At 60.1% G+C, this 13,361-nt stretch overlaps 1 protein-coding gene across 1 annotated transcript in view; it reads left to right on the top strand.

Annotated features, from left to right (window-relative positions):
* RGMA (repulsive guidance molecule BMP co-receptor a) overlaps nucleotides 1–13,361 on the top strand; it is a 49,889-nt gene that overhangs the window by 32,809 nt on the left and 3,719 nt on the right. The window contains exon 3 of the mRNA XM_070358733.1: nucleotides 5,716–6,230. Coding sequence (XP_070214834.1) covers nucleotides 5,716–6,230 — 515 coding nt within the window. The remainder of the gene's footprint in view (nucleotides 1–5,715; nucleotides 6,231–13,361) is intronic.

A 13,361-nucleotide genomic window follows, 5' to 3' on the forward strand; every position in this document is an offset into this window, starting at 1 on the left:
GGTACCCAAGGTTAGCACGGGCTCCCTGAGAGCCGCCCCCGCCCTAGGACAGACATGGCAGCATCTGAGATGGAAACAGGAGCTCAGGAGAACTTTGAGGCCCTGGCTCTGCACTCTTCGGCTGCCTCCTGGCCGCGTAACAAGGTCTGCAGGAGCCAGGCCGGCCTCACTCAGAAAAGCTCGCCTCCTCCTCCCACTCACAGTAAGATGTTTCAAACTCTCAGACTTGCCTTCCTTCCTTCCTTCCTTGAACACTCACATCAGAAAAGGCTAGGGTTTACTGCCTGGAATTCAGGTGGTTTTGACTTTTTTTTAAAGATACAGCACATAAAAATCAGCCGCTTTGGGCTCTCTCTGGCAGGTGACGGCCCATGCAGAACTTTTCCTATTGATGCTGGGCCAGATTACATCAAGTCTCTGACCTGGGAGGTGGTGGTGGGGGGAGCTTCCGCCTGTGATTTACAGAAGTGGACACAGGGCGGCAGGATGGCCCCATGGGGGTCAGGGCCCCCTCGGCTCCCCACCCTTGGGGACTGTCCAGCTTTGGCATCCCTAACGCCCTTCCCTGGGACCCCCAGCCCCAGGAAATGACAGCAGCCGGGCTGGGAAGAGCTGCACGACCTCCTGGAGAGAGGGCAGAGGGGAACGGGTCCCCCACCTCTGGCCCCTGCTCTCATTACGCAGTGGCCTCTTGCATGTCCATTACCATGAGAGCGCCTGGGCTTCCTCTTAGATACCAGGAAGATGTGCAAGGCCCGAGGAGACCCAGGACATCGGGGATGTGTGGCCAAGGCATCACGGTCCTGGCTTGATCCAGGTGGGGCTGGGCCTTTGGGTGTGAGTGGACCCAGGAAGAGCTGCCCAGACTCTGATCTGAGTCAGGGTGGAAGACCAGGTTCCAGGGCCAGCCAGGGCCCTGACCTGAGCAGGAGGCAGTGGAGTGGAGGCTGTGGGTGATCCTTGGGTTCCCGGGGAGGAAGCAGGGAAGGTGCTGGCTTTCTTCCAGGCCCCTTCCAGCCCTGCCGCGTGATCTTTAGCCTCTGACCCCACGGGGATTGTATGTGTCCCCCTCCAAGACTGTTGGCAGGGACTCTGATCTAGGTAGTGCCCACTCGTCCCAGGCACTGCCCATCCACCTCGTCAGTCTCCAGCAGGCTCTGAGGCTGGTGCTGCCCCCACTTCACAGATGTGGAAACAGGCCAAGCCCCTCCCCACAAGTGCTAGGAGGGGACAGAGCGGGACCTCAGGCCAGACCCCTGCCCAGCACCGCGCACGAGCAGCGTCTCCTTCAGATTTCTCCACTTTCGCCCCAGTCCCAGGTGACAGCATCGCAAACGTTCTCCAGAAACTTGAGAGCTTCAAGCTCAGCCCCACCACCACCACCCTACCCAGATGGAGGCGGAGAGCAGGGCCCTGGACCCTGGGCGCAGGGAGGGCAGGAGAGCACCCTCTGCTGCCACCTGAGGGGCGGGCAGGGCTGCCATCCCCCACAATCCCCATCACTCCCCGTGGCTGAAGGCACCCGGATGAGCAGGGATGAGCATATGCGAGCTGCCTGCCGTGGCCACTCCGCGTTGGCAACTGGGCTCCCTGCTGGGCTTGCTCCTTGCTGCCCCCCAGCCCAAACCAAGTTCCCAGCGCACACCTCAGACCTGTGCATGTGGCGGTGGAAGGGGTGGGGAGTAATGGCCCCTCTGAGGCTGTGACTGTTGACAAGAAAAGAACCCGCTCTGGCCCCAGAGGGCCTGGCGGAAATGCAGATTTCAGGACCAGGGGGCCAGTGGGGTCAGAGCCCCCTGGTGGGCACAGGGACATCTGAGGAGCGCCCTCTGAGCAGATCCCCGAGCATCTGAGGGACTCCCTTTGTGGGGGCACCTTAAGGGGGATTTCAGTCATGGGTTCCAGACACACCAGAGAGCTCTGAGACACGGCTCTGAGCCTGGTTTTCAAGGCTGTGGAGATAGCAGAACAGCCCCCCACTACTGCACGTTTGAGGGGGATGGAGCCACACATGATGGGAGTGAGGAGTGCCCCCCGACATGTCCCACACCATCTGAGTGCAGGCGGGCCCTGCGCTAGGCACCTTCCTGACCCCAGCCTTCAAGTCCCTGCCCGCTGCTGGCTGCACCCTGAGAAACAGACCCTGGGAACCAGAGTGTGGATGCAATGCCACAGAGCATGTGGGCCTCCTGGTGGGTGGGGGCCTCTCAGCACCGCAGGCGCAGTCACCCTGAAGCCCACGGAGGGGGAGTGTGCCCGAGAACCACCCAGCGGCCGCTGGGGGGAATCAGGAAAGCACCAAGTTTATCTGAAGCCTTGGCGCTGCTGAGGGCCCAGGCCCTCAGGACCCTTAGGCCCTTCAGGTCTGCGACTGTGCGCGCTCAGTCGGGTCCAACTCTGTATGACCCCGTGGACTGTAGCCCCCCAGGCTCTTCTGTCCATGGGATTCTCCAGGCAAGAGCACTGGAGTGGGTTCCCATGCCCTCCTCTGGGGCATCTTCCCAAACCAGGGATCGAACCCACGTCGCTTGTGTCTGCTGCATTGGGAGGAGGGTTCTTTACCTAAAGGGCCGAATTCAATTCCTGCTTCTTCCTCACAGTGGAACCTCAGGCAAGAAAGCCAGCCTCCCTGAGCCTGGCTCTGCTCCTCTAGGAGATGGGGTGCTGTAGTGCCTGCCCACAGGGCTGCCTGGGACCTTGAATGACGTGGGACCTGCAGGGCCCAAGCCACCAAGCCTGGGACACAGTCAGTTGACTGGGACTTCTGTCTCTGCCACCCCAGCTGAGCTCTGTAGGAGAGCTGAGGCCAACGCAGGCCTGCGTGTGCTGCAGCAGTCTGGCTGTAAAGGGACAGGCACTGTCTTTCATGTCCTTTGAGCATGGTAAGGGCCAGAGGGGGGCCCAGGGCTGGTGGGCAGCAGACGGAGCCACAGCAGCCACCATGCAACTCGAGGCTCAGTCCTGCCGGAATGGTTTCCTCTGAGATGCCTTTTCCGGAATTCTGAGAAGGCAGCAGGGCAGGGCAGCTCACCTGCTTCAGAATTACTGAGGCTACCGGAGTGAACATCGCGCAGACCAGAGGTGGAGGGTTGGGGGCTGCATCAGCCAGTTCCTCTGACCTGTGTTCTTCCACGTGGCTTGTTCTGCACAATCCCCTCCACACCCAGCCCTCCGCCTCGAGAGTCTCCTTTACCGTCTCCCACGCAGGCCCTGGTAGCATCTGCAGCCCACAGGGAGGTTGGGCCCTTGGGCCTCTTCCACAGGTTGGAGAATCATGAAGATGGCAGGCCCAGAGAATCTTCTCGCCACCTTTTTTTTTTTAACTGATGACTATCTTGGGTCTTCCTTGTTTGCACTGGCTTCTGTAGTTGCGGAGAGCAGGGGCTACTCTCTTGATGGCGGTACACGGGCTTCGCATTGCAGTGGCTCCTCTTATTGCAGAGCACAGGCCTGGAGCACACAGGCTCAGTAGATGGGGTGCACACTCTTAGTTGCATGTGGAATCTTCCTGGACCAGGGATCAAACCCGTGTCCCTGCGCTGGCAGGAGGATTCTTATCCACTGCACCACCAGGGACATCCCTTCTAGACGCCTTTTAAAGGAGCCCTGGGCCAGGAACATGTCTTTCAGAGAGGGCAGCCACACGGGGGTCTCCCTGGCCGGCAGCTGTTCACGGCCCTTACCACCTATCGTTTACCAGGTCCGCTTCTTTTGGTCGGCACGCTTCTTCAACTTAAAATGGGAAATCTGTAGCTCTCCTGTCAAATCTATTTTATTTTTCCCAATACATATTTAAGTAAATATGTAACTTCTCAAGTTGAAAGAAGACTGCTCACCCAGATACCACCTGAAATGGCCTTGTTTACCAGCAGTGTGACAAACACAGGTCACGTTAGAGGAAAAGCCTGGATTTTAGGACAAGGATCTTGTTTCCCAGCTGTGTGACTTAGGCAGGCCACATCTGCTCCAGGAGCATGGTGTCTGCTCCTGCAGAGGTGAGCGAGCGCCTCAAAATAGGTTGTCCAGGTATGGGGCTGGGCGGCAGCCTATACAGTGCTTTTGGAAGCCTGCCCCTGTGGACTTTTGTCCCTGCTTTTAATCCCCGCTTGATTGTATAGGTAAAAAGCCAGTTGTTCAGTGGTTCAGTCATGTCCAACTCTTTGTGACCCCATAGACTGCAGCATGCCAGGCTTCATCTCCTGGAGTTTGTTCAGACTCATGTCCGTCAAGTCAGTGATGCCATCCAACCATCTCATCCTCTGTCGCCCCCTTCTCTTCCTCAGCTCAATCTTTCCTAGGATCAGGGTCTTTTCCAATGAGTCGGGTCTTCACATCAGGTAGCCAGTATAAGACAGTAAATAGACTTTTCCAAGGTTAAGAGCCAGATTAGCGGCCCAGGCAGGTGTGGCTGGAGCCAGAGCCCCCCTTCTCCTCTGCTGACTGGGCTGCAACGCCAAATGCTGGGCCTCCTAGCTGGTCTGCTGGCCCCATAGCCCCTGGAAGTCAATGTAGAGGCTTCCCTCCTGCTGCCACGTGTACTCTCCACGAGCTCTACAGAAGAACCCAGGAGGCTGGGTGGGAAAGGGCAGCGTCCGTGTGTGTGGGGTGCAAGATTCAGGTGTGTTAAAGTCACAGTTCTCAGGCATGAGGTGGAGCGGTGGTAAAGACTCCGCCTGCCAATGTCAGAGCTGCAGGTTCAATCCCCGGGTGGGGAAGATCCCCTGGAGGAGGAGACGACAACCCACTCCAGTCTTCTTGCTGGAAAATTCCATGGACGAGGGGCCTGGCGGGCTACCGTCCATGGCATTGCAAAGAGTCAGGTACAGCTTAGTGACAACAATAAAATTGTCACTAAGGTCTCAGAGCTTGTGAGTGACCTTGGGGGAAAAAAGCATGAACTGGAGCACATCCAAGGTTATCACTCTTAGTTGCTTCCCAGAGCAGGATAATGGTGTGCGGAGCTACAGAACTGAGGGGGAAGCTGCCCTTAGTCTGTGGAGGAAGCCGGGGAACCAGGGCTAGTAGAATAATCACAGTGGCCAACATTCATTGAGTCTCTGCTCTGTGCACCATGCAGGGGTAAGTCCTTTAGCACTTTGAGCAACCTTATAGGGTAGATACTATTATTACCCCACATTCTAGATAGATATAATGAGGCAGGCAGCCTTCCCAAGTGGCTCAATGGGGAAGATCTCCTGGAGAAGAGAATGGCTACCCACTCCAGTATTCTTGCTGAGGAAATCCCGTGGACAGAAGAGCCTGGTGGGCTGTAGAGTCATTGGGGTCACAAAAAGTCGGACAGGACTGAGCACCCACTGAGGCACAGAGAAGCTAAGTGATTCGTGCAAGGTTACACAGCGGCAGAGATCAGAACACATACTGAATAGTGGGGCTTCATTCCCGGCCAGGTTGCTGTTGGTGTGAATGTGTCAAAGGCACAGGGTGGGCGGAAAGCTTGGGGGGCTGGGCTGGAATAGGGAAAATAGGGGCATGCTCCCCCAACCCTTTAAGCCTGCGGAGGACTGACCACCCAGGGTCGTTAAGGAAGGTAGGCAGGGCCGATCTTGCACTGGACCACCTACCACCTGCGGGACCTGGGAAGAGGCCGCCTTCCTCTCTTGCACGTGCCTGCCGCCCTGGCCTGTTGCGGGGGTTCCGGAGGCCCGGGCTCACCATTTCCAACCTGAAGACAACCCCCTCTTCCCGTCCCTGCAGCCTCCTCCTCGTGCAAAATCCTCAAGTGCAACTCTGAGTTCTGGAGCGCCACGGCGGGCAGCCACGCGCCGGCCGCAGACGACGCCCCCGAGTTCTGCGCGGCACTGCGCACCTACGCCCTGTGCACGCGGCGGACCGCGCGTACCTGCCGGGGGGACCTGGCCTACCACTCGGCAGTCCATGGCATCGAGGACCTCATGAGCCAGCACAACTGCTCCAAGGATGGCCCCACGTCGCAGCCACACCTGCGCACGCTGCCGCCGCCCGGGGACAGCCAGGAGCGCTCGGACAGCCCGGAGATCTGCCACTACGAGAAAAGCTTCCACAACCGCGCGGCTGCCCCCAACTACACGCACTGCGGCCTCTTCGGGGACCCGCACCTCCGGACTTTCACAGACCGTTTCCAGACCTGCAAGGTGCAGGGCGCCTGGCCGCTCATCGACAATAATTACCTGAATGTGCAGGTCACCAACACACCGGTGCTGCCCGGCTCGGCGGCCACTGCCACCAGCAAGGTATGGGGGAAGCTGGGGGGCCGGGGCGTGGGGGGGGGGGGGGCGGGGTGTCACAGCACCAGGTCCTAGGATCAGGAGGGCCCAGATTTTCCCCCACCAGACCCAGACGCCTCCTGCACCCAACATTTTCTTATTGTCAGTCAATGAGCTGAATATTTAGGCAGGAATTTTCTGGTAGCTCAGCTGGTAAAGAATCTGCCTACAATGCAGGAGACCCGAGTTTGATTCCTGGGTGATCCCCTGGAGAAGGGATAAGCTACCCATTCCAGTATTCTTGGCCTTCCCTGGTGGCTCAGACAGTAAAGAATCTGCCTGGAATGCTGGAGACCTTTCCTTCGATCCCTGGGTTGGGAAGATCCCCTGGAGGAGGGCATGGCAACCCACTCCAGTATTCTTGCTTGGAAAATCACATGGACAGAGGAGCCTGGCGAGCTACGGTCCATGGGGTCACAAAGAGTCAGACACAACTGAGCAGCTAAGCACAGCACAGCACAGCAAACCACCCTGGAGGGCTTCCCTGGTGGCCCAGTGGTCAAGAATCCACCAGCCAATGCAGGAGACATGGGATCGATCCCTGGGTTGGGCAGATACCCTGGAGAAGGAAATGGCTACCCACTCCAGTATTCTTGCCTGGAGAATTTCATGGACAGAGGAGCCTGGCGAGTTACAGTTCATGGGGTCACAAAGAGTCAGAAACAGTTTAGTGGCTAAACAACAAAACACCCTGGAACCACCTTTGCCCTTTGCCTAGAGTGGGATGTTTCTTTAACTGCCAGCCACCATCCACTAGGGGGGTCTTTGAAAGCAACACTCTAGGGTCACAAGCTAGCACATAGGCATAGAGTTGTTGGGGGAGGGGGGTGGGCGGGCAGAGTAGAACAAGATAGCAAAACCTAGCCTGCCTTATGGAGAAGGGAATGGCAACCCATTCCAGTGTTCTTGCCTGGAGAATCCCAGGGACTGGGGAGCCTGGTGGGCTGCATAGTCCAGTCTATGGGGTCGCATAGAGTCGGACATGACTGAAGCGACTTGGCAGCAGCAGCCTGCCTTAAAGGCAGTTTGTGAATGCTTTGTCAGTGGGAGAGTAAACATTTAGGAAATTTAGCTTCTGTTGTTCATGTGCATGCACATTGGGTATAGATGTAAGATGGATTTTTTCCCTGCGGTTAATAATCCGGAAAATTTAGAAACACTCCCAGAGCATTCAGTTTCAAACTTTTGGAGTATTCTTCTCTTGCCTCAAACTGTATTTTGGTAGAAGCCCAGTGTCAAATCCTGATAAAGAGGAGCCTCTATGCAGGTATGTTTCTGCCATCGTCATCACTGCACTTTCTGTCCAATAGGGGTCAAACCCCACCCCAGACAAGTGGGCCTGACAGCCTCCTGGAGGTGACGGCCCTACCCAGGGATTCCCATTGCGGCTGCACGTTTACAAACTAAGCAGACTTTAGAGGATAGTGGTTCTGGAGCCCCCAAGCCAGTCTGACACCAGATATCTGGGTGGGGATCAGATGTGTTGTTTAAAGCTCCCAGTGATTCTGGGGCATGAAGGGCATTAAAGATGCTGGCTGGAGGACGGGGCTGCAGCGTGCTGCCGGGGGCATCGGGAAGAGGGAACAAGTGAGGATTAGGCATCAGCCCACTGGGCACCCCAGGGGCCACCCAGGCAGCCTCCCCAGACAGGGGACCTCCATTTGACACATCCGGAACTGAGGCTTCAAGAGGGAAAGCGGCCTCCCCACCCAAGTGCGTTCGCTGGAAACCGTGCTAGGATTTCACCCGGGCCAGGGGACTCCAGAGCCCCGCAGGTTCTCGCTGTCAGGAGAGGCGGTTCCCACCTGGAAGCCCCCGAGGCCGCCAAAAGCCAGTCGTCTTCTGATCCAGGGAGGCTTCAGTGTTTGGGTGGCAAGACCCGAGTGCTGCTCTCAGAGCCCCACCCAGAGGCAGCCCCGATGTGGCCGGGGCCCAGGCCATGGGACATTCCAGTCCCCTCCAGACTCTCCCCCCGTTTGCAGGGAGGGTCTCCCATGATCTCACACTCAGACTTAGCCAGAGGACATGGTCTCAAGTCCAGGAGGCCCAGGGTGATCTGAGCCCAGGCGACACGGACACCTCTGCCTCCCCAGGGCATGGCCCTCAGAGTCCCCAGGGCTTCCGATCTGGCAGTGGGTCTGTTTTGCCAAGAAGAGCACGTTGCAGGGCAGTGTGTGGAGCAGCGCCAGGCTGGCCCACAAGGGTGTTTCTGTTTCTTCTCATCCCTCCACACCCGGGGTAAGACACCAAGGTGACCTGGCCGCCAGGAAAATTCCTGCCACCTCCCTCTGCGCCGGTGGCCCCCGCCTGCCCACAGGGATCTCTCCGGGGACCAGCTGCTGGGTAGAAAACAAGCAGGCCACGGCCCCTGTGGGTGCTCTTACAAGCCTCTGGCCCCGGGGCCATGAAGCCTGGTGGGTGGCCTCACCTCTTCCCCACGCCCAGCCCTCTGCAGACCAAGGGGGGCCCCGAGGCAAGGTCCCGGCTGCGCTCTCTGCGGCCCCTTCCCCTACCCGCCTTTCTCCCAGGAGCCAAGATAAATGAGTGTCGGGAGCCTGAGGCTGTGGCTTCTAAATCCAGCAGCAAACATGCCGTGGAGGGGGACCCCGCCTCCCCGTCCCGTCCTGGCAGGGAGCAGAGGGAGGCTCCCGAGGGTGTGAGAGGGCTCTGGGCCTCGGGGGACCTGACCCAGCGTGGCGTGGGGATCAGGGGTGATAACAGACCTGGGCGGGGTTGTGCTCAGTGACCAGCAAGGCGGGGCTGCTGGCACCTTAGACTGGGGGGGATGAGGTAGAGAAAGAGCCTTTAGATCACGTATCAGGGAGTCCTACAGGCCAGGGCGAGGTGCCTGGCTGTAGAACGCCTCGATGCCACCCTGGGCTCTCTGTGGACACTCGGTGGGACCCTTAGCTCAGCGGTGGTTCATTCCTTCATTCATTCCTTCTTGCGTTCCATTCATTCATTCATCTGGCCCACACGCTTCAGATGCTCGCTCTGTGGCCGGCTTACTGCTGGGCACCGTGGTCGGCAGAGCTGCCTAAGCAGACTCGGGAGCACCTCCCTTCCTCTTGCAGCGTGGAGCCTGCAGATGGGCCTGGCACTCTGCCGCAGAGCCCCCTAATGAAGGCAGCCCCTTTCTGCCATGACCCAGGGTCACCTCCGTCTTCCTGGCGGGAGAAGCACTTGAGCAGCACCCTCTCTGATCTCCCTGTCAGCCAGAAGGCAGCGCGAGCGCTGCTGGAGGCTGAACGGCCACAGGCTCCCAGTCTGTGGCCAAGCCCCTCCCGGGCCGCAGGGCCAGGTGTGCCCAGGCGAGAGACACCAGTGGCTGCTTTCCAGCGCTCTCGGCCTGCCTCGGCCTGTTCTCCTGTGGGCCTTCAGTCCTCAGGTGTGTTTGTTTCTCCGCCGATTCAGAAAACATCAGCCAGACAGCTCTTTTGTGCCAGCCTCTGTGTTCTGCGACGCCTCGCGCCCAGCAGTCCCTGGGTTAATGGTGGACGGCGAGATCAGCCCTGAGGGTGCTCGAGACGGGGGGCTGGGGCAGCGGGATGCTGAGGGTCTCGGGGTCGGGGCGTCAGGTGGCTCCACCCGGAGCCCTGGGGAAGGCCTCCTGCCTGTCCTGGCCCTGAGCTTACCCCCGAAGCAGGCGGAGTACGGGCTTATCCCCAAGGTAGTGGAGCCCCGGCGTCACGATCCCCAATTCCCAGGTGGTGCTAGTGGTAAGGTATCCACCTGCCCAAGCAGGAGTCATAGGAGACGTGGGTTCGATCCCTGGGTCAGGAAGACCCACTCCAGTGTTCTTGCCTGGAAAATCCCCATGGACAGAGGAGCCTGGAAGGCCACAGCCCGTGGGGTCTCGTGGAGTTGGACACGACTGAAGTGCCCTAGCACGCACGCACTCCCCAGCCACGGTACCTCACCCAGGAGCTGCTCAGCCCTGCTCGGCCCGCCCCTGCCCCGTTCTCGTGGAGAGTCCGGATCTTGAGTTTTCCAGCCCAGGCTGACAGTTCAGCTTCCTATTCCCTTGGGGCCTGCCTCCCGTTCCTGCCCACCCGCCTGCGCTGCTTTTTTCTTTCCTGCCGTGCTGGGGGCACCCTATTTTGAGCCTCAGGGAGGAGAGGAACTCGGGTCTCCGTGCCCCCGCCCCGTGCAGGCTCCCCGGGGCACCCGCATTCCCAGCATCTGTCACCCGCTTGGCCCGTGACATTACGCCCCGCCCCCGCAGTGTGGGCCCGTGAGGACCGGGGTCGTGGACTGCCTCCTCCCGCGTGTGGACACAGCCCCCAGCCCCAGGTCTGGCCCCACAGGTCGCTTGATGACACGGGGCTCCGCCCGCCGCCCGGTGGTGGGGGGGCGCGGGCCCCCGGGGAGCGGGGCGTGCGCTGTGGGAGCGGCAGCCGCGCCCTTGGCCGTGTTGGCAGCCGGCCGCCCCGCTTTCGACAGGCCCCCTTCATGCTGTTACTTGTGGTTGAGTCCCAGGCCCCGGTGCCAAGAGGAGGCGAGCAGCCTGTCAGCCTTCCAGCAGACTGTCTCCGCAAGCGACGGTGGGGAGAGTGAAACCAGCCTTTCCTGTTCCAGGGAGGCCGATGGCAGCGGGAAGGCTGGCCCGCTCCCGCCCGCGGCCTCCGTGTGTCTGTGTGGCCCTGCGCACCGCACCGGGAATGGACCCCTGGGCCCCGCGGCCCACGCCCCCTCCCACCCCCGGGGCAGGACCACCCACTGCCCAGACCACCCTGGCTGCTCCCCTCCACCGCCCCCCGCAGGCAGGCGGCCTCCGCATGGGGTGAAAGCCTTGGATGGAGGTGAGGCAGCCAGAGGTGGGTCCCCGTGCAGGTCTGGGTGGTGGGGGAGTGGCCGCGCCGTGGGCTTGCCCGAGGCGCAGGGCCTGGGCAGAGTGGTGGGGCTGCAGCCCTCCTGGACATCCCTAAGTGAACCAGAGGACCGCCTCCCCAGACCAGCTATGACCTCCCGGAGGAGATGAGGAGACGTAACCCCCGGGCCCAGTGAGCTAGGCACGCGGGCCCCCCACCCCCACCGCCCGATGTCACCCTCTGTGGCTCGAGCAGCGCCTCCAGCCTCAGCTTCCGAGCACCAGCCCCTGCTTGCGTCCTGTGAGGACCACACGGTGCGCCCCCTTCACACGGTGCTCCCAGTTCCCACCCTCCTCGTCATCCGCCGGACCCCGCAGCCCCAGCGCCTCCGCCCCTAGATGGCTAGGGCCCATGAAAAGGCTTGCCTTCCTTTTAGAGCCCGAAGGAGAAAACCAGTGTGAGCCAGCCTGGACTATATTAGTCTTTACAGCCATGCAGTCACAAGAGGTGGTTTTTTAATGTTTCTTTTTTTTATATTCATTTATTGGTTTGGCTGCACTGGATCTTTGTCTTTGCACGTGGGATATTTGATCTTTGTTGCCGCATGGGGGATCTCATTCCCTGACCAGGAATCGAATCTGGGCCCCCTCTGCGTTGGGAGTGTGAAGTGATAGCCACTGGGCCACCAGGGAAGTCCCTAATTTTTACCATTTCTGATGGAGGCAGGGATACAGGAAGGCCCAGGGGCCTGGAGTTCCCCCAAAATCATACTGTAGTCAGCCTCTCTCAGACATCCTCACATTTCTCAGGAACAGGGTGAGAAGGGCCGGGGTCTTGTCTGTGTTCCCCCCGAGGGCCCTCATCCGCCGCTGGTCACCCCTGGGCTTTACACTACGTGAGGGGACCTGCAGAACAGTGGCAAAACGCAGCCGGGGACGCCTCCGTGGGCTCTCGCTCTTTCTGCCCTGTTGGTTTGCTCAGGCCAGAACCTTCTGTAGCTGCTAGTCTTCCCCCTCCAGTCCTTGGGGCTCTCAGCCCCTGCTCCCAAGGCCCCCAGCTGGGGCCAGCTCCCCTCGGGCTCCAGGCTGTGCCCCTGGCCCCCCCAAGAACTGCAGGCAGACGGGCCCCAGCCTGTGCCCACCACACACCTGCGGTCCTGGCTGCCCCTCCCCGACCCTCCTGCCCTCGCTGCCCCGTTGCTGCCGCTCTGGGTTTCTCTTTGGTGTCCAGCAGGTCTGGGCCCTTGCTCCGTTGCACGCTCACCCTTAGGCCAGACACTCCTCTAGTGCGTTGCTACATTGCCCTGGGCAGGGAGAGGGGTACAGACCACCATCATGGCCTTCAGCCACCACGCCGCCCCCGGGGCCCAGGCAGAGAATTCCGCCAAGGCCAACCTCATGCAGCGTCAGCAGTGCCCTGCCCTTTGCCGAAGCCCCTTGGGCCTGCAGACATCACGAGGAGGCGGGGTGCCCCAGCTGGTGAGGCTCTTCTTCTCCAGGCTTAGTGGGGGTGACAGGGCAAGGCCTGAGAATGAGGGCCCGGGGGCCCTGCAGAGGTTGGGGGTGGGCTTTTAGCCAGGGACCCACAAGGCCTGGGCACCGTCTTACCCTCATCACCCCTCCTCCCTGCCTGGCTTCAGGCTGCGAGTCCAGGTTCCAGCTGCCCTTGGTCCGGGTGGTGCCATGGCTGTCAAGGCACCCAGAGCCACCAGTGGTAAAACAGCATGCCCCTGGCAACAGGAACGGCATGGGGGGCTTCCAGCTTCACTCATGTCTCTGCCCCCCACAGTCTTCCTAGTTACATCAGGAAGGAAAGCATAGCCACGCGTCTCACCCTTGATGATGGGGAGATAGGTCACTCCGTGGGCTGCTTGTCTCTTGTCCTTCTCCCAGGCCGCCCACACTATGACTGTTTTGGCCAGAAATGTCCGGCGGCTGCAAACCAAGAGCCCAGTCCCAGCTCTGCCTCCTGCTGGCTGTGTGACCTTGGGGCCAGTCACTTTACTGTCTGAGCCGAAATGTCCTCATCTGTAAATCAGGGGTATTGTCCCCTCCCCTGCAGCACCATACGGGCGTGTTAGTAATAAATGCAGCGAGTGAGCCTGTGTTTGTGTTCTTAGGAGGAGAGTTCCTGATGGAGCTTCTTGGCCTTCTGCTGCTTCTGCTTCTCCAGCAGCTCAGCGCAGCCCCTGCCCCGGCTGCAGGCTCAGCAGAAATGGGCCTCCCTGCTCCCCTGGCCAGAGCTGCCCTTTCTGCAGGGAGCACCCGTCTCCCTTCTGCTGACCAGC

Source organism: Bos mutus, chromosome 21 (assembly GCF_027580195.1).
Source record: "Bos mutus isolate GX-2022 chromosome 21, NWIPB_WYAK_1.1, whole genome shotgun sequence".
NCBI classification, from domain to species: domain Eukaryota; kingdom Metazoa; phylum Chordata; class Mammalia; order Artiodactyla; family Bovidae; genus Bos; species Bos mutus.